This window comes from Palaemon carinicauda, chromosome 38, assembly GCF_036898095.1.
Source record: "Palaemon carinicauda isolate YSFRI2023 chromosome 38, ASM3689809v2, whole genome shotgun sequence".
Taxonomy (NCBI): domain Eukaryota; kingdom Metazoa; phylum Arthropoda; class Malacostraca; order Decapoda; family Palaemonidae; genus Palaemon; species Palaemon carinicauda.
The window spans coordinates 1,453,394-1,479,081 of NC_090762.1; the positions used below are offsets into that span (position 1 = coordinate 1,453,394).

At 39.7% G+C, this 25,688-nt stretch overlaps 1 protein-coding gene across 7 annotated transcripts in view; it reads right to left on the minus strand.

Annotated features, from left to right (window-relative positions):
- LOC137630370 (uncharacterized) overlaps positions 1 to 25,688 on the minus strand; it is a 103,700-nt gene that overhangs the window by 25,221 nt on the left and 52,791 nt on the right. For 3 of the 7 annotated variants that reach the window (XR_011041698.1, XR_011041699.1, XM_068361801.1), the window contains exon 7: positions 20,026 to 20,377. The exons of 3 other annotated variants lie outside the window; for them this stretch is intronic. Coding sequence is in view for 1 of the 4 variants with exons in the window: in XM_068361801.1 (XP_068217902.1) it covers positions 20,026 to 20,377 (352 nt within the window). In the remaining 3 variants the exon portion in view is untranslated. The remainder of the gene's footprint in view (positions 1 to 20,025; positions 20,378 to 25,688) is intronic. One more of the 7 variants, XR_011041700.1, reaches the window with a different exon arrangement.

Sequence of the window (25,688 nt, forward strand, 5' to 3'; positions counted from 1 at the left end):
TACCTCAGCGTCAACAGGGCGCACAACCAACCGGTTGGAAGGTTGTTGGCCAGAAGGTTCTTCTCCGTATTTAAGTCCTCTATCAAGGACACAAGCTTGGACTGCATGTCTTGCAGCAAAGCCCATTTAGGGTCTACGGGAGCAGGTGTGGCAACAGACGGGGTTAGCGACTGAGGCGGAACCATTTACCATCCCTGGAAGCCTTGTTATGTGTGACATAACAGTACAGCAAAACTTCAAAGGCTCGACAAAAGTTGAGAAGTTGACCTGTAAACAACTTGGAGCGTCTCCTGGCTAGGCGCCAGGGCGAGTCTACCAAAATTGAGAAGTCTATCTGGGCAGAGGCATGAACTCCCAAGCCGAGAACTTCTCTCGTGTCCTATCAGACTCTCGCTCTATAAGCCAGTTTAAAAGAAGGGAAATCAAAGGCTGTATCCCTAAAACTCCTCCTGGTGCAAAAACCAGTCGCCTAGCCAACGTAACGCTCTCTAGGAGAGCGAGAGAGCACTAGCTTAACAACAACGGCTTCGAAGTAGCTAGGCCTAGTGTAAGTTCTGACGTTAGGCGAACGAGGAGCAGCAGTTACAAGATCCGGACGAAGATCCTTAAAAAATCATCATGATTTAATTAAAGTCCAAAGGAGGCTAAGCAGTTTAAGGCTCCTCTCCAAATGACAGAGTCCTCAAAGGAATATCAGTAGGAGGGAGAACAGCACTTTTTCATCTACAGGAACCTTGTCCGAGAAAAGCTAGGTTATCTCAGTGAGGGTCTCACTGGTGCATTAGCAGCAGACCAGAAGGCAACGTTATGTAACTGCTTGACAGTCTGTGAACTGTCAAAAACTGAACTGTCAACCACAACAGGTGCGTGAGGACATACAGCACTGGTGCATTAGTAGCAGACCAGAAGGCAACGTCATGTAACTGCTTGACAGTCTGTGAACTGTCAACAACTGAACTGTCAACCACAACAGGTGCGTGAGGACATACAGTGTTCACTCGAGACTGCTTTGACTGTCTATACTGAGCAGTCAAAACAACTCTAGAATGCGGAGGTTGACGCACCGCGTCAAAACAAAACAACTTAGGTTGTTGTTGTAACTCGCGAACGTCAACGGAGGGTTCCGTGCGTCTGTGAACGTCAACGTGCGGCTGGCAGGGTACACTGCGCATGGGTGGTGGAACTCTCACAGCCGGAGTGCGGGAGCAGGTAGCGTCAGCGTCTACTGTACGCACAACCGTGGTTGGTTGTAGGCTAACGGGTGCAGCGTCAACCTTCTCCGCACGATACTCCTGCATAAAAGATGCTAACTGTGTCTGCATAGACTGTAGCAAAGACCACTTAGGGTCTACAGCAGCAGGTGCGGCAACAGACGGTGTTACTGCCTGTTGCGGTACCGCTTTGCCTCTCTTAGGAGGTGAGCAGTCGTCGGAAGACTGCAGCGAATCCGAACTGACCCAGTGGCTACAACTGGGCCGTTGGACTAGCGCGGAAGGGACCGACTTGCGCTTAATAAGCTGCGAGACCTTGGTCCATGGTTTCTTATGAGAAACCTCTTCCGCAGACGAGAAGTAAATGGGCTCTCTCGTCTTAGTGTGGGTGGGGCGATCTTGGGTAGATACGCCCGAAACCACGGAGGGAAACGTCTGTTCGTTGATCAAGGCCTGACGAACCCATAAGTCGTTCGACATTACTTCTCCCCTGGGCTTGGGAGCTTGCAAGAGGTCCCGGACTAGGTGAACGACAGGCACGAACAGACGAACCCTCGGACGCAACACTGTAACACTTTGCGCATATCACTTTATCACTCCGATTTTCTGTTTTGCACTTATTTCACTGAAATCGAGACTTTTACTGATTTCTACCTGAAACACGCAATTCTACCCTTCATTAAAAGGTAGTAATTGCGAAAACAGTCGTATAATGCAGCTCATTAATACTAGCAAAAACAGAAAACATATATAAAGATAAAGAATTCAGTGGCTGGGAAAGAGACTAAACACTAGTTCAAATAAACTACGTTTACAATCTCTCACCGCACATAGCCTGGGGACAAGAATAAAACCCTAGAAACGTTTTACCTTCTTCCCCGTACAGCGACTAGGGAGGAGAGTAACACAAGAACAACGTTACCCGCTTGAACGGAACGTTTTTTCTCCTCTCTCTCCCTCCGTCTCTATCTCTCTCTCTCTTTCTCTTTCTTGATTTCGCACCTGAGAGAAGAGCCCAATAATATATCGTCAAAACATGTTATTTGGCTAAAGGAAAAATACTGAAAGGTTTTCCAAATAAAAAGTTCCTTTAATTTAGAATTTAAACCATTTAAGCTAAGAAAGAATGAACGAAACGTCAGAATCGATTTACTCTTACTGCAAAGTGAAACCGTGATACACTCTCTCTCTATCGTAACGATAGAGCGCAAGTTGAACGTCCTGAACGTCAACAACTGCGTAGTCTAAAAAACTAAACGTTAGTTCATCTTTGAAAACAGTGCGAGACTGTCAAAGAAATTCTTTCATAAAACATTAAATTTAAAAAGTTTTAAATTCTTTAAAGGCTAAATACGATATAACGGGCTCAACGTTGATTAACTTCGGTTCCAAGTTAGGACCGCCTACTATCAGGAAAGGTCGCCTATAAACAAAACATAAAAATTTATTTTTATATGTTTATAATAAATGGAAAGTTAATCGAAGAGGCCTAATAAAGGCGGAGAGATATAAAATATATAGATCTATAACGTGTTAAGCAAAATTACTAAAAACCTAAACACACTTCCGTCTAAGGGAAGGGTCGGCCATTTAAAAGTGAAAGAGAGTCCATACTCACTTTGTCACCATAATTAAATCTATCCAAAACGAGTTCAAGTTTTGAGATGAAGATAAAACCCCTGCATAGCGAAAGCTCAAAACTAGAATAATGTACTTCACCAAATAATTGTGAAAACAAATCCAGTTAGTAACAGCGTATTTAGTAGGTCTTGCCAGTGGCACGACAGAGAGAAAATTGGTTCTGTGTTGACATGGAGTACTTGAGTACCTGCTCGACAGATGGCGCAGTTGATGTACACCCCCACCTGTATAGCGATCGCTGGCGTATTTTGTCCTTAGGTTTTTCTGTCGGGCAGCAGAGCTGACAGATATATGATCACCGGCTAAGTTTAATATTGAAAAATGTTGTTTCCTTTAATAAACACATTGATTTTTGTTTAAAAATATATATGTACCTAAAGTGCAACAACTGCATGGTATGAGTGCTTAGATAATCGTAGTTGCACCAGTCTGTATCTACTGGCTCTAACATTACTTTGTGAATGCTATTCTGGAGAAAGAGCTTCTTGCAGACTTTAAGGGTATAGTTTGTATACCTCACAATAAATTCAAACTCTCCTAAAACTTATAGATGAAGGCATAAATTTAAAATGTAAAAGTGAATAGGGTATAGTTTTAAATCAATTCTTAAGCTCTCCAGTCCTGAGATCAGTTTAAAAAAGAATTTGTTATAAATGTATAATCTACATGGCTACTCTAACATGGGATGATGCTAAAATGCCAACTTTGCAAATCATGGCATATATTGTGTAAAGGTGTCATGTTCCAAGGTGATGAGGGTAATATGGAAGAATTTGGGAGCTTTTGGGATATGTAAAACATTAATCCTAAAAATTTTCATGTACATTGTTCCAAATAGTATGGGAAACTCACTGTAGACACTGTTTCATGGGTACAATAGGATGATGATGCACTAGTGAAAGAATTTACCAATTTGGCTCACTTAGATATCAGGAATTCACATGAGCTTGACATTAAGAAAGAAAACAAGGAAAATAAAGAACAGTTAAGTGCTTATGAGGAAGAGGACGTCAGAGAAACTTAATGCAGTTCATATGATGTTTACAGACTTTCAAAAAATGAGCAGCATTTATTAGGCAGGCAATCATATGACGAAATCTGCAAATCAAATAATTAAAGTAGCGGACTCCTCACCTACCATTCATAAAGCTCGTAGTTTACCTGATAAAAACATAAAAAATATCCACTCTTCAGTAGCATGATATTTTCAATATCGTTAAATCCATCATCATAAAAGAAATGTAACCTAACTTGTTTCTATATTTTTCAAATGAGGTAAAAGGGTTATATGAAGCAAAGAAGAATGCCTTTGACTCGTTCAACCCTAGATGGAGGCTTATTCATCAATACTGTACATTAGTTATAATTAGATAATTGAGAGTAAATAGAAAGGCAATATTATGACAATAGCCACATGTACCCTTGGTTTGTGCACTGTAATTGTGGGACATGAATATCCTTTCATAGCCAACGTTTGTTTTACGTATTTGACTGGATTGTGTGTACCTTCATTTGTTTGCATTAAGCTAGACAGTGATCATAAAACTGCTGTCCTCAATTCTTGCTGTGGCACTGCAACTGTGCCCCGCTCTCCTTTTATATTGGGGTTGAGTTTCCATTCTTGAGCATACACTCAAGCAGATTCATCATCATCATCATCTCCTTCTACGCCTATTGACGCAAAGGGCCTCAGTTAAATCTCGACAGTTGTCTCTATCTTGAGCTTTTAAATCAATACTTCTCCATTCATCATCATCTATTTCACGCTTCATAGTTCTCAGCTATGTAGGCCTGGGTCTTCAAACTCTTCCAGTGCCTTGTGGAACCCAGTTGGTTTGGTGAACTAATCTCTCTTGGGGAGTGCAAAGAGTATGCCCAAACCATCTCCATCTACACCTCACCATGATCTTATCCAAATATGGCAATAGAGTAATCTCTCTTATAGTTTCATTTCTAATCCTATCCTGCCATTTACCTCCCAATATTCTTCTGAGGGCTTTGTTCCCAAATCTACAAAAACTGTTGGATATTGTTTCATTGTCATACCACGACTCATGTCCATACAGTAACACCAATCTAACTAAACTGATATATAGCCTGATTTTATATGTAATTTCAGGCAATTTGATTTCCAAATTTTACTTAACCTAGCCAGACTATGAGGCACAAAGCAGGAGATGATGAATGGAGAAGTATTGAAATAAAAGCTTAAAATAGAGACGACTGGCGAAATCTAACCCAAGCCCCTATGGCGTAGGAGGAGATGATGATGAAGATGATAAAATATTTAAATGATTCCACCTCATTAATCCTTTCTCCTTCCAATATTTCATCTTCCATTGCATACTCCGTTCTCATCATCTGTCTTTCTTCTATTTATTTTGAGCCCAACTACATGTGATATTTCATGCATTCTGGTAAGCAAGGTTTGCAAGTCCTGTGGCATTTTCCTAATAAGGACAGCATCATCAGCATACTCTTGGTCCGCTAATTTCCTGTTACCAATCCAGTCCAATCCTTCTCTGCCAGAATACAATTTGCGTATTGTTATTAAATCTTTTAAGCTAGTAATTCATGTTACTTATATAGCTTGGTAACTTGATATCAATTTTATATGGGATATAAAGTTTTGTTCAAAGTATTCATTTTTAAATCAATAAAGTAGTTTTCACTATTATCATACTGGTATGTTATCTTCCTTCTTAGCTTTCCTCCATATTTTTTACAAGGGTCTCTTATTTTGTAGGACCTTTGACTTAGATTTTATAGCATTTGGGCATGTTTCATGGATAAGTAAGTTCAATGATAATACTGGAGACCGTAATACTTTAATAGAAATGCTGCAGGCCGACCTGCAAAGATAAGACTCAAAGATCCTTCCTGCAATGTTGATTGTTCCTCTTATCTGGGATAATTGGGATTTTCTCAACTTCATTAAAAGGCAATACATTGAAGTTTCTATTAACTTTAGGGAGACCTGGTTGCTTAATTGCCCATACTATTTCAGGGGAACTTTTGACATTTCTTCCTTCTTTACTATTGAGAATTTAAAAACATTTTGTGGACAACTGACTAATCAATCTTCATTCTGATCATTTAATTCTCACTTAAATAAATGTCCAAAACAGCTAATTTGCCCTTTCTGCTTTCCCTTTCATTCACTTACTCCTTAGTTTGTCTTCATTTCTCCTTTATTTATCCAGTTTGTGTTTTGGAATAAAAGATGAGATAACGATGGCCTCAGGCCTTAATACCCATCTCCCCTCTTCGGCTCTCAAGTTGAAATTAAATACCGAGTATCAATTTGAGATTGGTCAACAACCCCAGATATGAAGTCAATCCCAACTTCAAGATCTTGTTAATCACTCTGGAAAGCATAATCAGAACTGAAATTTATAGTGACCTGGGACTTAGTAAAGCAGCAGAGAAAAGCATCCATCCAGTTCAACACCCTTCAAGCTATGGATGAGGCCATTCAAAGAGAACACCAACTTGAATGAAACAAGCCTATACTGTATAACAAACACCCTGAGCATAGTTGTCGGTTTCTGTCTAGCTCTCTCCAAAATTTGTATACCTCATAGCTGATAGGCAAAGATTGTCAAGTTCAATAGTCCCACTCTCACCAAAAACAATCTAGAAAGCAAATGGGGGATAAAAGAAATGAAAGGAGCCTTTATTTTCTCAAACAATGATCTTTATACTGTATTGCATGGCTGAACACAGGCGACATCAGCTGGGGCATATGGGTAATAAAAGAAACGAAAGGGATCTTTAACGTCACAAAACAGTGATCTGCATATGACTGAACGCAGACATCAGCCGGGGTTATGGTTATGGGGAGCTCATATGTAAGATCCCCAACCATCTGATTTTGCAACTGATCTACAAGGAAGGCTCCCATGAACCCATCATTTGTGCATTCCATCTGATGCAGTCCAGCAACTATAGATGTTAAAACTGTTGATGCAAATCCTGTAGTAGTGAGGTCCTATGCTAGAGAGGATTGGCAGAGCAAGTAGGACCCATTTTATGTCTAAATAGCTACTGCTATATGTAAATTGCAATAACCCCTTCATTACAGTATTTATAAACACTGTTATATCATGATGCTTATAAGTATACAATACAGTAACACAGATTGTGTTTATCAATATCCTTTATTCGATAATGAAAGTGGCGTATTATTCGTGAGTAAAATTTCATTCCAATTTTTATGGTAACACTGCATTAGCGTGTCAATACTGACAGCATAAGTGGAAATAAATTAATGTTTCCACCAATAACTTCTGTATACAAGATTAACATATTTTTTGGTCACCGTACAGTTGTAAAGTTTTGTATCTATTTCTATGACTTCACAAATTAATCTCAGTATATAAAAGCTCAAAATAGAGACAACTGGTGAAATCTAACCGAGCCCCTATGCGTCAATAGGCGTGGGAGGAGGAGATGATGAAGATGATGAAATATTTAAATGATTCCACCTCATTAATCCTTTCTCCTTCCAACATTTCATCTTCCATTGCATACTCCGTTCTCATCATCTCTGTCTTGCAAGTAGAGTAACCATGCTCTCTCTTTCAAGAATGTGTTTCATGCACTCTCACCAAATAATTTGTCAACATGTTTAAAAAAATTCCTTGTTTTAATGATGCAAATTTCTCAATATTGTTAATTTACATTTTAAAGGTAACATTCTCATCTACTGAGAAATAGCATCTGAATATGAAATACAAAATATATCAGGGTTAATCTTTCATGACATCTAACATCATCTGAACTTGTTCCGAGTATAGTTGTCAAGAATGAAAAACAATATAAGTTAATTTTTATAAGTTACAGGTACTCTTCATGAATATGTATTTTGTGTTTTGGTATATAAGATGTTCAAGTTGGGTGTTTACTCAATATTGAAAACCTATTCGTCTAACATATAATAAGCACTGATATTTTTTATAAACTGATATCCTGGGGTAAGCTCGACTTGCTATACAAGTAATTTGAAACTGGGGTCGTTGACCCATGACATTCCTTTCTTCTTGAGTGTGTTGGTACTTCTCAGAGAGCCTGTCCTCATTTATGGTTTAAAACTTTAATAGAAAGAGCAATTTACTACCTAAGTTCTTCCTTCTTTTATGCTATTCTATTCTATGTTTGTGTATTTCAACAAAATTACCTGTAACGGGTGAAAGGATTTTTGGCTCTGTACCTAAACAATAAATGAATGCATAATAAACCTAACCGGACTTTTAAAGATAACTCTCATCTAAAAATCCCTGATTTGTTGAAAACTGACTTTAACAACCTTGGCAAAACTTATATCTTATTTATGCTATTTTATCTAAGTTTCCATCTAAATCTAGACTTAATTGAAGGGAGGTATAGTTATTATCACCAATATTTATCTCCACTTTCCTAAAATGATGGTCATTTCTAATTGCAAATATGCTGCAGATCCTAAAGGACCTCACCCATTAGGTAATTGGGAACCTTCAATTTGACTGACATAGTCTTCACATGCTTAGAGTTACAAGTTTATTCTTAATAGGTCTGCTCTTCAAATGCTGTACTGTATAAAAAATCACAGATAATGAATCACCATGGTGATTATCTACATTTTCACATTCAACTTCAATTAGCAACAATTACGATCATGCATATGTAATGATCCAGGCGAGTTTACTTAGCATTGCATAAAAATACAGTACTGTGATAAACCGAATAAGATAAAAATTTGTTTCTCAGATACAAACTATTACTTCAATAGTTTTATTTTTGGCGATCCTAGTGTGTAAGCCATAACCAAATTAAACTGCCACTTAGCAGGTGAAATTAATTCACTCACTCCATTGCCAGCTTCAATCAAGTCATTATAGCTTAAAACCACTACAGTCTAAAAATTACAGTAGAATGGAGCTTATTCTTGTACTGGCTTTAAAGACTTGATTCAAAACAACAATAAGTTTTAGTTAAAATATGACTAATGGCAGTTCAGAGTAATAAACAGATCTGGACATCTGGATACACAATACCTTAACACTTTTAGGTACTGCTTGAGAGCTCAGACTAGACAAATCACTGTCACTCAATTATTTCGTATACCTTTGCTGAAAATTGATGAAGCATATCAGAAAAAAATTGGTTTATCTGTCCAGTAAGAGGTGTTCAGTACTATTTGGACAAAATTTCAGTTATTAGAGGTAGTGTGCCTATTTTGTTTTGTGGGAATAAGGACCCTAATCCCCCTATGACCAAAAATGCATCATTCATAATTTGAGTCTTGGTCATGGTATCTCAAAAAGAATTACCGTAAATATAAATATAATAATATGTACTTGAAAGTGAAAGTGGTTGATTTGATTAGGCTATCTAGTTCCCTTAAATTTTCTAGAAAAGGGATTTTGACGAAGGAAAAATCTATTTCTGGGCGAGAGACCCGTGTCGCCCAGTGAAATGCTCCTTTAGCACCATTTCTAAGGTATATAACTGCTATATATTACCAGAGAAAAAATTGCATAGGGATGCCAGGTTGAACCCAGCTCGCTCACCTATATAAGGTGTCGATATAATACTGGGGCGTGATAAATCACAACCAGAGGCCTCGCACCATTTAGATATCTCCTGTCAAAATCCCCGAACAGCGAGGTGCCGTTCAACATCCCACTACTACTAGCAATCCCACGCCAGTGACGTCACTCCTTTTTTAGCACGCAATTTGATAGCCGTATTTTACCTTGTGTGGGATTTTCGCTGGTTTTTTCTGGATTTACCTCAAGATGTCGGACTCCACTGTCTCTCCATCTAAGTTAAGTAATCACAAATTTTTAGTAATTTATATTTTTCCTAACATACTTACCGAGAAACACTTTCTTAGGAGTTACTGGAACCTCCTCTCAAACGACCAGAGTTTTGTGTAGTTTACCCTACTCCCATTTTCTATAATGGTAGGCCTACCGGGGGAAAACGTGACCCGAGGGCAATGCCCCGGGTAGGCCACATGTTAGCCAGGTCGTCTTCTTCAGTAAGTTTTAAGTAAGGGACAATACTCAAGAACAGTGAGGCAACAGGGGGACGGTTGGGGGGGCCATGACCCGAAAGTGTTTCTCGGTAAGTATTTTAGGAAAAATACAAATTACTAAAAATTTGTGATTTGTTCCGACACAGAGACTTACCTCGAAACACTTTCTTAGGAGACTTACACTTTAGGAGGTGGGAGTGCCTCCCATACATAGACCCCGATGGTAAGTAGGATAAACTACACAAAGGACTCATAAGTGTGTAAATAACACTTACCCTTCAAAATATTCCTTGTTGTGCTAGATGAATATTGGCGACTCTTGAGACTTGTCCATTGTGTAAAAGATCCGAGGACGACTGATAGTAAGAGAAAAGGGAAAGAAGGAGAAAACCAAAGATAATCATACTTGTGTCTAGAGCATTTGTGATTCGCGATTGAACCTGGGGCTTAAGCCGTCAAACCGGATGGAGCGCTGAGATGACTGGCCCGATCGAAAACCCATCCAGAGACTTCCTCGTACAATCTTTGAGATAGTGAGCAGTGAATGTTGACTGATTAGACCAAGCTCCTGCTCGAAGAACCTGAGCTACCGACATGTTCTTTTCAAACGCTAGAGAGGTGCTTAGGCCTCTAGCATCATGAGCCCTGGGCTTTCCTGGTACTGTAAGCCCCTCGCCTAAATAAGCTTGAATAATTACTGTACTTGTCTGAGCCAAAAAGAAACAGTATTCTTGGATATGTTCTTTTTAGTATTACCCCAGGATACGAAGAGGTTCTTAATAGTCGGACGGAGCCTTGCCATTCCTTTAAGATACTTCCTAGCCACCCTGACAGGGCACAATTTCAAGTCCTCCTGATTACCCGAGTTAGGAATTGCTGAGACCGTAAAATTTTCAAACCTAGGATCCCAAACGGAAGGATTCTGTGTCTTGGCGACGAAGGAGGGGACAAACTTAAAGGTGATCTCCTTCCACCCTCTAGAGTGCTCTACTTCATACGACAACCCATGTAGCTCGCCCACCCTCTTAGCTGAGGCCAACACTAACAGGAAGACTACTTTGAAAGTGAGATTCTTGTCCACGATGTCTTTTAAGGGTTCAAAGGGTGGTTTACGAAACGTATCTAGCACCCTAGCCAGGTCCCAACTCGGGATTCTAGGGGAAGAAGGAGGACATGCTTGTTCGAAGGCCTTGATGAGCATGGAAATATGTCTGGAAGATCCTAAATATATTCCCTTCAAGAGGAATACTTGACCAAGGGCGGCTCGAACTCCTTTAACCGCTGGGACTGACATGGCCATCTTATCCCTGAGATGGACCAGGAAATCTGCTATCATGGGAACTGATGCTTCTAAGGGTTCTATCCTCTTGGCCTTGCACCACTTAACGAACAGCGTCCATTTGGATTGGTAGACAGCCGTGGAAGATTTTCTTAGGTAAAGGGAAATCCTCTTAGCTGTCTTAGACGAGTACCCTTGTCCTCTCAGGAGGCACTGGATAACCTCCAGGCGTGAAGACGAAGGGATAGTGGGTTTTCGTGAAACCTCTGAAAGTGTGGCTGCCTCAGGAGGTCTGGCTTGTCGGGGAGAGGCCACGGAGGGAGAATGGCGAGGCTTTTTAGGTCTGCGAACCACTCTCTCTCCGGCCACCAAGGCACTACCAAAGTCATCTTTAGGTTGATTGCCGTCCTCACCTGTTGAGGACTTGTCTTATTAGGGAGAAGGGTGGGAAGGCATAGACGTCGAGACCGTCCCACCTGTGTTGAAAGGCGTCCTCCATTGATGCTTTCGGGTCTGGGACAGGAGAACAGAATATGGGGAGTTGCGCGTTCAACCTTGTTGCAAACAGATCCATTACCGTGCATCCCCACATCTGAATGACGTAGCTTGCCACTTGTGGATGCAGGGACCACTCTGTCGCCACTACTTGTCCCACTCTGCTGAGGCCGTCTGCCAGGACATTCTTCTTCCCCGGAATGAATCTTGCCGTCAGGTTGACTTCCTCCTTTTCTGCCCACTTCAGGACCTGTAGGGCAAGATCGCACAACTCCTTCAACTTCAGTCCTCCCTCCTTCTTTATATATGCCACCACGGTTGCATTGTCCGACATCAGAGCCACTGAGTTCCCTTTCAGATCCTTCGTGAAGTGTTTGCAGGCTTCTTGGACTGCCCTCATCTCCAGGACATTGATGTGTATGGACTTTTCCTTTTCTGTCCATCTTCCCTTCGCTGTCTTTTCCCGAAGATGTGCACCCCATCCCTCCTTCGATGCGTCCGTAAACAGAAGGATTTCCAGAGGTTCGGTGGACAATGGCATCCCTTTTAGAGTGTGTGTCCGATCCTGCCACCACTCTAGAGCTTGCCTGGTTTCCTGAAGAACTGGAACAACTTTGTCTGAGGAACTTCTCTGCTTCCAATTCTCTTTTAGATTCCATTGAACTAATCTTAGGTTCTGCCTCCTGTGTGGAACTAGCTTCTCTAGGGACACCAGATGTCCTACCAACCTCTGCCAATCCTTCGCCCTTCTGGGATGTCCTAGAAGGAAGGGACGGAGAACTTGGTCCAGGTTGTTCAGCCTGTCTATAGATGGAAAAGCCTTGACCTGTTATGAATCCAGCACTATTCCCAAGTAAGTCATCCTGTTGGTCGGGATCAACTGAGATTTCTCCAGGTTGACTGTGATGCCCAGATTTTTGCATAATTGCAGAAGGTCTTCGCCCTGTTGCTTCAAGACTTCCTTTGAGGACGAAAGGAGTAACCAGTCGTTCAGGTATCGGATTAGACGAATCCCCCGTTCGTGGGCCATACGGAGACTGTCGTAAACACTCTCGTGAATACCTGGGGCGCTGTGGAAAGTTCGAAGCACAGGGCCTTGAATTGCAAAACCTGGGCACCCCACTTCACCCGGAGAAACTTCCTGCTTGCTGGGTGAATAGGAATCTGGAAATAGGCGTCCTTGAGGTCTATAGATATCATAAAGTCTCCCTCCCTCAAGGACGCCATGACTGTTCTTGAGGTGTCCATTTTGAAGGTGGTCTTCCGAATATACTTGTTGAGGGCTGACAGGTCTATTACTGGTCTCCACCCTCCTGTCACTTTCTCTACCAAGAACAGGCGACTGTAGAACCCTGGACCCGGAAAATTCACTGTCTTCAAGGCTCCTTTCTGCAACATTGTGGAAACTTCTTTGTCCAGTGCTGTCCTTTTCGCCGGGTCCATGGGAACCAACCAGTCCGCCTGTGACTTGCTGGAATCAGCGGAGGCGGGTCTTCCAGAAATGGAATCCTGTAGCCTTCCTTCACTACCGTTACTGAACACGGATCTGCTCAGTGGAGCTTCCATGCTTGCCAAGAGAGTCTGAGGCATCCCCCTACCTGAGGCTTGGGCAGGGGAGGGGGGCCTCTCGCCTTATCTTCTACGGGCTGACCAGCCTGCCCGTCCTCTTCCGGAGGATGAGTACGCACTCCTGTAGGTTGGAGGAGTTGAAGAAGGTCCCCTTTGGGAGGGATTCACTGATTGGGACCATTGTCCTGAGGAAGGTTCTCGCCTTCCTTGCGTTGGGGCAGATCGCGAAGTCGAGGGCGCTTCTGCCAAGGGTCTCCTGAATACGGGTCGTCTCGCCAACTGTGGCTTATGTACAGCGAATTCCCTCTTTTTAACCATCTTTTCCGCCAACTCTTCTGCCTTTATAGTTGGAATAAGGTGTTCTTCCCATACGGAGATGTTCTGCAGGGCTCTAACTTCCCTGTCGGGGATTTTCACCGGCAGGTTCTTAACCAAAGCGTCTCCTCTCCTCAGTACTCAGTTCGCGGAGAGAGCCAAGGACTGGAACATCAAAAACTTCAGGGCACGGCTACCTGATCCTAACAACTCTTTCAGAGCCTCACGTTTGGCCGGCTCCATCGAGTCTGTTGGAATCTGAGTGCCCACTAAGGTGGTGGCCCACCAATCCAATCACGAGGCGACGTTGACCAGGTCCTTTGACATCTCCTCTATCATCACGGACTCGGACTGGGAGAAGAAGGTGGGAGCCGATGACGCTCTTTCGTCGGAGTAGCCTTGGCATAGGATGTCCAGGGCCTCCTCCATCTTGCTTGCCCCGTGCGGTCTTCCTTCCAACGTATAATATTTGCTTTGGGACTTAAGTCCCTGCAAGAGTTTAGCCGCACTATAGCTTTTACTAGAGTCACTATTGCGGGCTATAACCTTGTCAATGTGGATTCTGCCTACCCCCATGTCTCTGCCCTCCGGAAGGGCTAACGAGGATTTCTTCTGAGCGGGTGCTGCTAAGAACTTGTTTAACCCGGAGGTCCACACTTCCTCCTCTTGTGGGATGGGCTTCACCAAATTGTTGTAGCCTCTGATCAAGGAGATCACCCTCCTATATGTGGAGTCCTCCTCGGCAACGTAGTCTCGTCGTCCACTTCCTCCGTCCTACGCTGGGGAGAGGCGTGATCACGGGCACCTCCGCTTGGACAGGACCCTCAGTTCTTCCTATCCTCTTCGCCGGCAGGCTCCCTCTTCCTCGAGTCCCTCGACGAAGGGACGGGCTCCTCCATGAAATAGTTCGACGGAGGAGCTCGTCCTCGTCTATCATCTCGATGGGGAGACCTGTCGAGGCTGCCCGTCCTAGGAGACGACTCCCTCCGCTGGGCGGATTGAGTGGCTCTAGGACGGGACTTATGCCTACCAGACGAGACCCTCCGCTCATCGGCTGACGCCATAGCGAGGCTATTGGAGGCCCTTCTAGGAGGACTGTCTCCTGCTCGCTTGGCTATCAAGCTTGAGGTCTTTGTCAGGTCCCTCAGCTTGTTGTCTGGAACGAAGACCCATGTTCCTTGCGGAGAACTAGGTCTCCTGCTCTTACTTGGAGGTGAACGAGAGCTTCCTCTCCTGTCTTTAGATCCTGTGGGAGACCGCAAAGGGGAGTTCCTCCTCATACATCGATCTCTCTTCCTCCTACGTCTCCTCCGACGTTCCTCACTCGACGAGCCCAACGAATCTTGCACTGACGAGTCTGATTTGCCTGTGTACCTCGACTGCGTACCGGACGGAGGCTTCTTGGGACTACGTCGTACTCCGGACGTAGAAGGCTGCAGAAAACTCTCCGGAACTGCTGACGTAGGCGGCACCAACGATGACGGATGAGCCATGAAGGGGAAGGACTCACTCAGGCCCTCCTCCATATCCAACGGAGACCTCAGCGGAGTCCTTGGTACACCCCATGCCAGCGGATCTTCTTGCGGGGAATCCTCTCTACCGACGGCACCTTCCGCAGCCGAAGCGCCTGAGACATCCACCAAGGAATCTGGCGACGAAAAAGGCACATTATTATTCCACATAGGGTCCTCCACCGAGACGCGCTCCCCACGTGCGAGATCAACGTCCCTTGAACCCCCACTAAACACACTTACAGGCGCCTGATCCGCCATGATCATAGAAGAATCACCCGTAACATCAATCCCCTGGGAAAGAGGCACCAACTTTTTCCCTTTCACCGACTTACCTCGTCCCCTACTCTGGGTAGGGGAAGAAGAAGGAACCTTACATGATCCCTCGCCCGCAGACGTCGCAGGGGAAGACAAACTTGTTTTCCTTGGAGATCGCTTCGTAGCCTTCTTCTTCTTTGTTCCAAATTTCACCCATTGGACCTCGCTCCAGCCATCACATTCCGGACACGTGTCCGAAGGCGAACACGCTTTACCTCTACACGAAGTACACAAAGAATGGGGATCCACATTGGGCTTCGACAAGAAAGCCCCACACAATTTCCCGGCTCTAGGCCCAGGACAACGGAGAGCATGCTCCATAGCACAACACAAAACTTGCTAGACACAAGCACAAAGGAAAGAAAGCACTAAAACGGTAATAAAAGCACAGAAAAACGAAAGTAAAAGCACCCAGCAATAGCACTAATCACTCGTAAAGAAAGTAAAATCCATGTGGTAACCACGTGGTGATGAACACAAAGGGGGTTGCACTGAAGATTGAGGAGCGGCGTGTGATAACACGACGCGACCCGAAAACTTACTGAAGAAGACGACCTGGCTAACATGTGGCCTACCCTGGGCATTGCCCTCAGGTCACGTTTTCCCCCGGTAGGCCTACCACTATAGAAAATGGGAGTAGGGTAAACTACACAAAACTCTGGTCGTTTGAGAGGAGGTTCCAGTAACTCCTAAGAAAGTGTTTCGAGGTAAGTCTCTGTGTCGGAACAAACCTTTTTTTTAGAAAGAGGTTTAGTAGCATTTACTGGCGTACCAAATCAGTTTTCGCTATACATTATCATGAAGAATCTTAGAGAATTTTGGGTTCCTTATGAAAATTTCCAGGCTCTAGGCCCCATATCGGTTGCAGGGAAGTGGTCTAATCACTTTTGAGTTTAGTTGATTTTTAACTCTATTACCTATAAGTACGTGGGGTTTTAATTTAATAATTGACTTGGTATCAATCAGAAAATCATTAAGAGCAAGAAATATTGTTTAGACTAGCTACAGTCTGGTATCTTAAATAAATTTATCAAATAATGTGGAGTCCAGTACAGTATTTCAAACCGTATTTTGAAAATAATCTACATCAGGTTAGTAAATGGTAAATTGCTTTCAACTACTTATTCTTATCTGTTTTCTTCACTGGCATTCCACCTCCAGTGAAGTGTGGGATCAGCAATATGAACACCAGGGAATGTTCATAGCAATAAGCAGAATTTTATTAATAAAATTTCTCATTTCTAGGCACACCTGATGTTTATACACAGTATATGCCCACCCTCCTCTTCATTCCCTTGTGTTGTCAATGGGATAGGGATAATTTTGACTTTGAAACTGAGGAGACATAGAATGGCACATCACTTACCATCTCCCACTAGAATGCTCATTTTTTTTTACTAAGTGCATGTCTTTAAAGAAAAAAAAGAAAATATGATAATCAAAAAATCTTATGGGTAAAGTTTAATTAAACCGAGCTTCTGGAGATGTAACAATATGATCATCAGGTGAGTATAGAAATAAGAAATTCTATCATTAAATATTTTTTTTCTTCAAATTCATTAAATACCTCCAGTGAAACAAGTCTATCACTTACAGAGGAGTAAAGAATTGCTCTTTTCCACCCACCATCGTTTTTTGTTGCTTTTAGACAATGCTAAATATGGCATCAAACTGCTTCTCTTATCCCCATACATATAAAATAAGAATTGCCTAAATGGGTGTGCAAAATACCAAATTCATATTCTAAAAAAGTATTCCCCTTTATTTGCACCCATATTCATGGCACAAAAGGCTTCATCTTGATCATAATCCCAGAAGGTTTACAGATCAACTCCAACTAAATGATCTATTTCGATGATACTTAGATGGTGTAAAATTACCCCTTTGGAGATGTCAAGCTGTTGCCTTACTTTCACTGAACCATGTTGCTACATGATAGTGGGAATTCAGTGTTGGTTGGAGTTCACTCTGAACGGAGGAAACTTCTCCCAAGAAGAAAAGAGACAAATGAAAAGTTCTTATATAGCATTTCAAGAATGTCAAACTCTAGTTCCCACAGGTTAGTGTCATGTAAATGCTTGTGACACCGCAGCAGACAATAAATTGTCTTACATGATCAAGAACACCAAATGATCTTGTTTCCTTGAAGGGATAAGGTGTCAATATCCTTCCTTATAGCCTACATATGCATGGATATAAACTGTATCTATCAGTGACACATTTATTAGTGAAAGAGCTCATCCCTGTATTTTAGATATGACATGACAAGCCTCTTGGATACTAAGTGTGATCACATCAACGACTACAGCTAAATGTGGTGGACACCTAATCTGTAGGCATTTCTTTTTCTCTATCATTATCTTGCACTTATCTTGTGCCTATTATAGATTATCATTCCATACAATCTAGTCTATTAATGTGGATACTTGGATCATGAATCCTCATTATACATGCCTTAAAGCAACCAATCAACCCTGGGAAAGATACCAAAGGTATCAATGCTTACAACATATGACTTGGAATGATCTTGGATCGTTACCCTAGATCAGTGGTTCCCAAACTGGGGGACGCGCCCCACTAAGGGGGCGTGAGGACGATACAAGGGGGGCGTGAAGTCATCTGCTCGAAATTACTTGTTTAATAGAATAATAAAATCATTAAAAAAACAAATATCTGTCATTACATACATGCATCCATCTCACTAAATTTGACCAGAAATTGTGCCTTAGTCTCATAAGTATTTCCAAATATTATATGCCATGTTTTTAAATTATCTATTCTTAAAATTGCACTCAATTTTGCCAATTTGCTAATGTTCAAACTTTTTTTCGCTCACTTTGAACCAAATGTTTCGTTTTTAGCTACTGGAATGTACTATCATTTGTTTGAGTGGCTTTCATTATTAAAATGTAATACAAACAGAAATCTGTTTTCCTGTACAATGCAAAGAAATAAATGTGAGAATCATTTCATATATAAAAAAAAAGAGAGGAATGGGGGCGTACGGGTCTACTGGACGCAAAAAGGGGGCGTCAGGTAAGATAGTTTGGGAACCACTGCCCTAGATAGTTAATAACCTAACCATTTATGATACTATTTTTACCTTGATAATGGTTATTCCATTAAATACCTTCAGTCTACTATATCTTCCTAAGATGAAAAACAGTTCTAAAAAGACAATAGTATGCACTATTCATAATACATAAAATATTCTACATATACATTCTATATTTCATGCAAGCAAACCATTCAGACATCAAGATTGTGCTTTCCCTCTCAGAGAATGGGGATCAAACCCAAATTTGAGTTTTATCCACAACTCTTGGAATGTAAGATTTTACATTTTAATTTTTCCTATTCTTTGAGGTTTGTAGTAAAGCAATAGTTTGTTTATGTGTAAAATGACTTTGTTTACTATAAAGTTGATTTTTCATATACTTATATCAATACAAAGACTATCAACTATAGTATTTGTCAGTGGTAAACTTCCTAAGCACAGTCAAGAATATTGTTTAACATTTCTGATGACATTTAAAATACCATGACTTGTTCACCAAGGGTAAAATTTTGAAAGGTACTGTGCTACAACTTAATTGATTAAATTTGGGCATAAGGAAAAAGGCTATATGAAAGGACAGTTACTTCAAACAAGCAAATCACCTAACACAAAATGACAGGCTATATTAATTTAAGCCATGTAGAAATTTAATCATCCAGAGCAAATAACCTTAACCCTTTTACCCCCAGGCTCTTTGGAAATTTCCAACCCTTAACCCCCAAAGGGTTATTTTTCCCCAGCACATTTTGCAGTATATAACTTTTAAATTGCTCTAATAGCCTTAATTTTTGTCATAGAGAGGTCCGGTTGGTCTCATTCTCTTGGAAAATGCCTGAATTTTCTCAAACCATCAAAAATATGAAAAAAAATATTTTTAATAGCATTTTTTTGCAAGGACGTACCGGTACGTCCATGGGGGTAAAGGGATGAGTTTTGTGAAACGTACCAGTACGTCCTTTGGGGGTAAAAGGGTTAAAAATGTTTATGGTTTGACAGACCATTACAAAGAGCTGTGGATAAGATTAGATCTTCCTTCCATAAACATTTTGGGTAAGGATAACCAATTTTGGTCTATATTATAAAAAAAAACTATTTAAAATAGTTGTCTAGTTAAATGTGAAGCCAAGTCTTATTCAAGATATTGTATATCCTTACAAAAATGGTTGGTCACATTCTGTATGTCTCGTCTGGATTAAAAAGAAACTTAGCAGGCTACAAAACCATTACTATGCATTAAAGACAATTTTAAGAACAAAAATGCATGAACATTTATAAAACACAAATTATTCTGAGTTCTGTACCATGAGAATTTCTGTGCAAAAGTTTTAAAATACAAGTCCTAATTTACTGCTCATGTTATCTTAGTAAAGCAAATGAATAAATTTACAGCTACTTTACCTGAGAAATGATCTTTAACTTTCAAATTCAATATGTTTTTTGTTTCCTCATGAAATATTAATGGAATGAATTTATCATTGCATAATCACTATGACAATAAAACACACATAATACAAACAAAATCACAGTACTGTATTTGTATAAAAACACAAACCCCACCCCACACAAATCAATTAAAAAAACGTTGTACAAAAGTTGTTGGTACTTACCTCACCAGGTCGTGACCGCTTGAATGTTGAACCTTGATGGGAGGCAGCGGGGTGACCTGAGCTACTGTAAGAAGCACGGATAACCGAGTCATCTACTGGTCCTGATCCACGACCTGCACTACCTGATCTTAATCCCTCTCCCCTCCTTGAAAGTACCCTATGAGCACGATGATTACTCAGCGTGGAAGCTGAGAGACTCTGTGTTCGTCGAACCTTCGTAGCTCTTTTAGGTTCTATTATTAACTCAGGGTTATTTGGAACAGTGTCATGTCTGAGGTCGTAGATCAGGTCACCAGCATCTGGGTCACCACTAGAATAGCCCGAGGTCAGGTCATCCGCAGAGAGAACACGACTGAAACACGGACAGTGCACCAGACTCCCACATGCATACTAATAACAAATACAGTACAGTGCAATGCAAATAAAAGAAAAGTGAGGGATTGAAAACAGAAAAAAAAACTATATAAATAAAGGGATTTAACACTTCAAAATATCATGCATAAAATTGAATGAAAGCAACTTGATGACTTTCATTAGAAACAAAGCTTGCATGCAAGAAATTTTGAAGTGTAGCCAAAATAAATACATGCAAACTAAAGCTAAAGTAAGCCACAAAACATGAAAAAATGATGGATGATATTTCTGTGGTACAATAAAAAAATATCTTAATTCTATACTTAATAATATCCTCTGAAAAGGGTAAAAAAAAAATCTGGCTGACTTTTACTTAACTTTTGTTAAAGATAGTTCTGATTTAAATTTCTCTACATATGCTTAAATGGTAAAGCAAATTCTCAGCATAATTGATAAGGAGAAGAATCAAAGTATCAAATTTAGCTATAAAAATAACTTTAAACTTAAATATCAAACAAGTTGTAACTAAACAAAATGTGCAGGAAAAGAAGAATAATTGAACATTGAAATTAAAACAGGAAATCACATTTAATAAAGGTTGCAGTCAAACTCATTAATAAGTGAAATTATATAAATAAAAATACTACTGGGAGTTGATTACTGTCTGAACTACATTATGCACAATAACTTTTATGATACCTTTTATCATACAACAGTGAAATCTATTTGATGACTTAACCTTGGTTTAGTGTAATTGTATAATTTAGCTTACTGATGAGTAGACTTGCAATCTACTAGTACAATTTTAAACTGCAGATTTTTTGCTTATGACTCGCATTCTGCAGTTGTATGTACATAATACTATTCAGTACTGTATTATTGTATCAAATGTATGAGCCATAAATTGGAAAAATCCCTATATAAAGGGTAACATAAAAAGGGAAGGACAAATGATGTATCAACCATGAAATTTGAAAATACTCTAGATAAAGAATTTGCTTTGGAATATGTAATTTATTAAAAACTAAAGTAATTCATAAAAATAAACATTTCCTTATTCAAAACAATAAGCGACCCTCACCCAAGTAAAATGTACATACAAATATTAAATAAAAAAGGCAAATTAAACTGGCTTAAAATAAAGAAAGACAACCACTTAAGGTAAAACTTAATGCTTTTATGGATAAGTTCATTTAAATATAACGTAATATCTAAGTGGAGATGGGGACAAAGCTATGATTAACTACCACAGTATGTCAACTTAACTTTTTCAAATCAGCCCGGATCAAACGAACAACGACAAAGCGATAAATAAAAAGGAATCAACTGTGCCTTTACACTAAACTGTCCCCTCAAAATTCACTATAAGTGCAAGATGAATAACTTACAAAAACAAAGCTCCCCTTGGCATTTAACGAAATTTATAAATTCCAGATTTTACGTTATTACAATTCTGCTATATGCACCTACCTTTGTAACATGGTTCTCCACTTACTATATATTCTACTACAGTACTTACAAAACAGATATGACAACTTTATGCTTGAACTTTAGTAGGCAGGTTGTTCTGATTTCCTTTACTGATTAACTGATTATCAGTATATATATATATATATATATATATATATATATATATATATATATATATATATATATATATATATATATATATTCATCTAACTAACTATCCTTTATTTGTGAGATGATCGATGTCAATTAAAATTTCCATCAATTGTGACACATGAGATGTATCATTAACTGTGTAAAACTTCACAGGCTATACAGTAACCCCTATTTTCCCACAAAATTAGCTCTTAATGATTTTTTATTCTTCGGAATTTCTCGCAATTAAAATTGTTAGATATATTCTTTCTTCCTTTCCCCTACTATTTCTACTGCACATCAATTTATACTTTAAGTCTTGATATTGAAATAAGAGAGAGAAGGGTTAAAATATAAGTCAATGAGGCACTAGAAAAGCAATGATGGAAGAGGAAAAAACTTATATGATTTAATCACCATACAATATAATTATAATCAACATACATATGATGATTTCCTTTCCACATTATAGTTTGTGGGTACTTTTGTAATAAAAAAAAATCAATAAGAATCTGTCTCTAGTTACTGGCATGTTATGGGCTGCTTGCGTAGGCAAGATCGCCTCTTAAATTTTCAATAAGATGACGACTACATCTTTCCAGTAAAGGTTAAGAATATTCACTTGCGCAAAATTAGCTAAATAATCAGTGAGATAAGAATATTCACTTGCGCAGAATTAGCTAAATAATCAGTGAGATAAAGTGATGATCAGTGAAAAATTATCATCTGGCAAAATTAACAATCTTCCAGGCATATTCTGACAACACAAGTGTAGTTACCCTAAATTCTTTTTAAGGAATGGTTTCATCTATGTTTCTCATATCAAAAGATAAGAAAGACAGATTGTTCTCTTATTTGGAAATATGGTTGACAAAATGCTTCCCACATCAAGTATTTGTATTTTAGGAGCAACCTTTCTTATGGAAATAAATTATTCTTACCCTTAATTTGTTAAATTTTTTTGAATTTGTATTAACCCTTTTACCCCCAAAGGACGTACTGGTACGTTTCACAAATCCCATCCCTTTACCCCCATGGACGTACCGGTACGTCCTTGCAAAAAAATACTATAAAAATTTTTTTTTTCATATTTTTGATAATTTTTTGAGAAAATTCGGGCATTTTCCAGGAGAATGAGACCAACCTGACCTCTCTATGACAAAAATTAAGGCTGTTAGAGCAATTTAAATAAAATATACTGCAAAATGTGCTGGAGAAAAAATAACCCCGTGGGGGTTAAGGGTTGGAAATTTCCAAATAGCCTGGGGGTAAAAGGGTTAAAAATTGTGGGTGAATTTTACCTTTAATAACAGAAGTGTACTAATAAAAACAAAAATATATTGTAACCAATATGCTTAACTAAAGTGACCTAACTCAGAAAGTAGGAAACAAGTCTACAAATAAAAGGAAGTGGATAGTCTGATACAAGGAGCTGTTGATAAACCTGACCTCATACAAGGCGCTGCTAATAAACTCATCACCATTTCTACTCATTTCAGCACACTTATGACATACAAATGATTAATATTTGTTTATCTAGTACAGTATATCAAATGTTGGACATTACTATGCAATGTATTATGATGAAATCTAAGCAATAATGGGATGGGAGAGGAGGGGAGCAGACTTATCAGCTTAATGCCTTTATTGTAGTATTAGATGGTATGACAGCAAATTGTGATGTTACCTTGACTTGTGACAAAATATTTCTGAACGGCTTGACTAGTCACTCTTTTCATTTGCTGAACAGGCTAAAGTTTTGCTACGGACTGTCTGCAACAGTTTCCATTACTATTGTAATAGATTAATGTATTGTGATGTGTTATTGCTACACATAGTAAAAATAAATAACAAAATTTATATAAAGTTTCAGTATTGTTATTATCATTATTATAAATACTGTTGGAGTAATTATGTATATTGATACAACTGTGGTCATAAGAAATTTAAAAAATTAACCATCTGTAGTGTACTGTTATGTGCATACACTACCTAGCTGAATCTTTTATTATTTTGAAAAATAAAATATAACTTTGTACCCAATTGGATATTTTCTTCTTTTTAGTCAAACTATTCCTATCTTATTTGTTGGTAATCAAAAGTTTTGACACTCTACAGAACTTCTTCCTTAGTCCTAAGGATAGTTTTAATTGCAGATTGCCCTAAAAACACCTCATAACCTAGAGCAAAATTTCCTTTCCTTTTTTTACTCTACACTACTATTTTCATTTTCACCTCATGAAAGATTTCCCTGTTTTTTTAGAGGTAAGAAGGGTAGGCATGGTGAAATTTTTCTTTTACCTTAGACTGCAATGCTAACTTTGCTAATTTTGATGCAATTCCAACTCAGTGTCATGTACGTAAAAGTTGGCAACATTCGTTGCCATTATTTAGGGCAGTGTGAGTAGCTTAAACTGCATCCTAGATGTGGTATCAAGTAACTGTAGTTGTATTTAAGGTTAGGCCCACTTATTTGGCTTTTCAATTTTCTTTCCTCACTTTTATTTAAAGGCTGATTTGCATATAGAGTAATGATCATATATTAAGACATATTCCTAATTCTTACATTTCACATGTTAAAACTTAACTAGCATGCTAGAAATGTTGCATATTAACCTTTTTTGAGTACTAACCCCTCCGTATATCATTTGGCAAAAGCCCAAGGTAATTTTTTTCTGAGACAGATTACTTAGATCCTCTTGCACAAAAACTATACAATCCATCCATATACCAAGGCACTTCCCCCAATTTTGGGGGGTAGCCAACATCAACAAGAAACAAAAACAAAAAAGGGGACCTCTACTCTCTACGTTCCTCCAGCCTAACCAGGGACTCAGCCGAGTTCAGCTGGTACTGCTAGGGTGCCACAGCCCAACCTCCCACATTTTCCACCACAGATGAAGCTTCATACTGCTGAGTCCCCTACTGCTGCTACCTCAGTAGGGGACTCAGCCCCCTGTGGCCGCGGGGGCATAAAACAATTAGAATAACGCCAACGTTATCCCTGCGTGTCGTAAGAGGCGACTAAAAGGGACGGGACGAGGGGGCTGGGAACCCCCTCTCCTGTATAAAAAATCCTGTGAGACAGCAACAAAGAGAAAACTATACAATATACGACTTTATAACATTTATCACAAAGCTGATTGAATTTTCTTCCCACTAGTATATACTGTTACATATCTTTTTAATTTTCATATAGCAAATAAAAGAAGAGAAAAAATCTGGTAATTATTGGACGTACATTACGTCCTGGGGCTGAATGGACAAAAATAGTGCAAGTAAATTATATCCAATGGAGCTCAAAGGGTTAAGAGAACAATCTGTACTTGAAATAAGTTAGTTTACCTTTAAAAGCTCTACTGATCATAGACACTGCAGCTTGCCATCAAATATCAATTGAATATGAAGATGCAAATTCCTAGATCAAGTTTTTATTTCTTAAAGCAGCCTCACTGATGCGGGTCTTAACTATAGTATAGCAAACACTGTGAAGGTTCATATACATACCTATAATCCATTTCTTTTAGCGAGACATATTTTCACCGACTCGCAGCGGTGCCCTTTTAGCTCGGAAAAGTTTCCTGATCGCTGATTGGTTGGACAAGATAATTCTAACCAATCAGCGACCAGGAAACTTTTCTGAGCTAAAAGGGCACCGTTGCGAGTCGGTGCAAATATGACTCGCTAAAAGAAATGGACTATAGTAT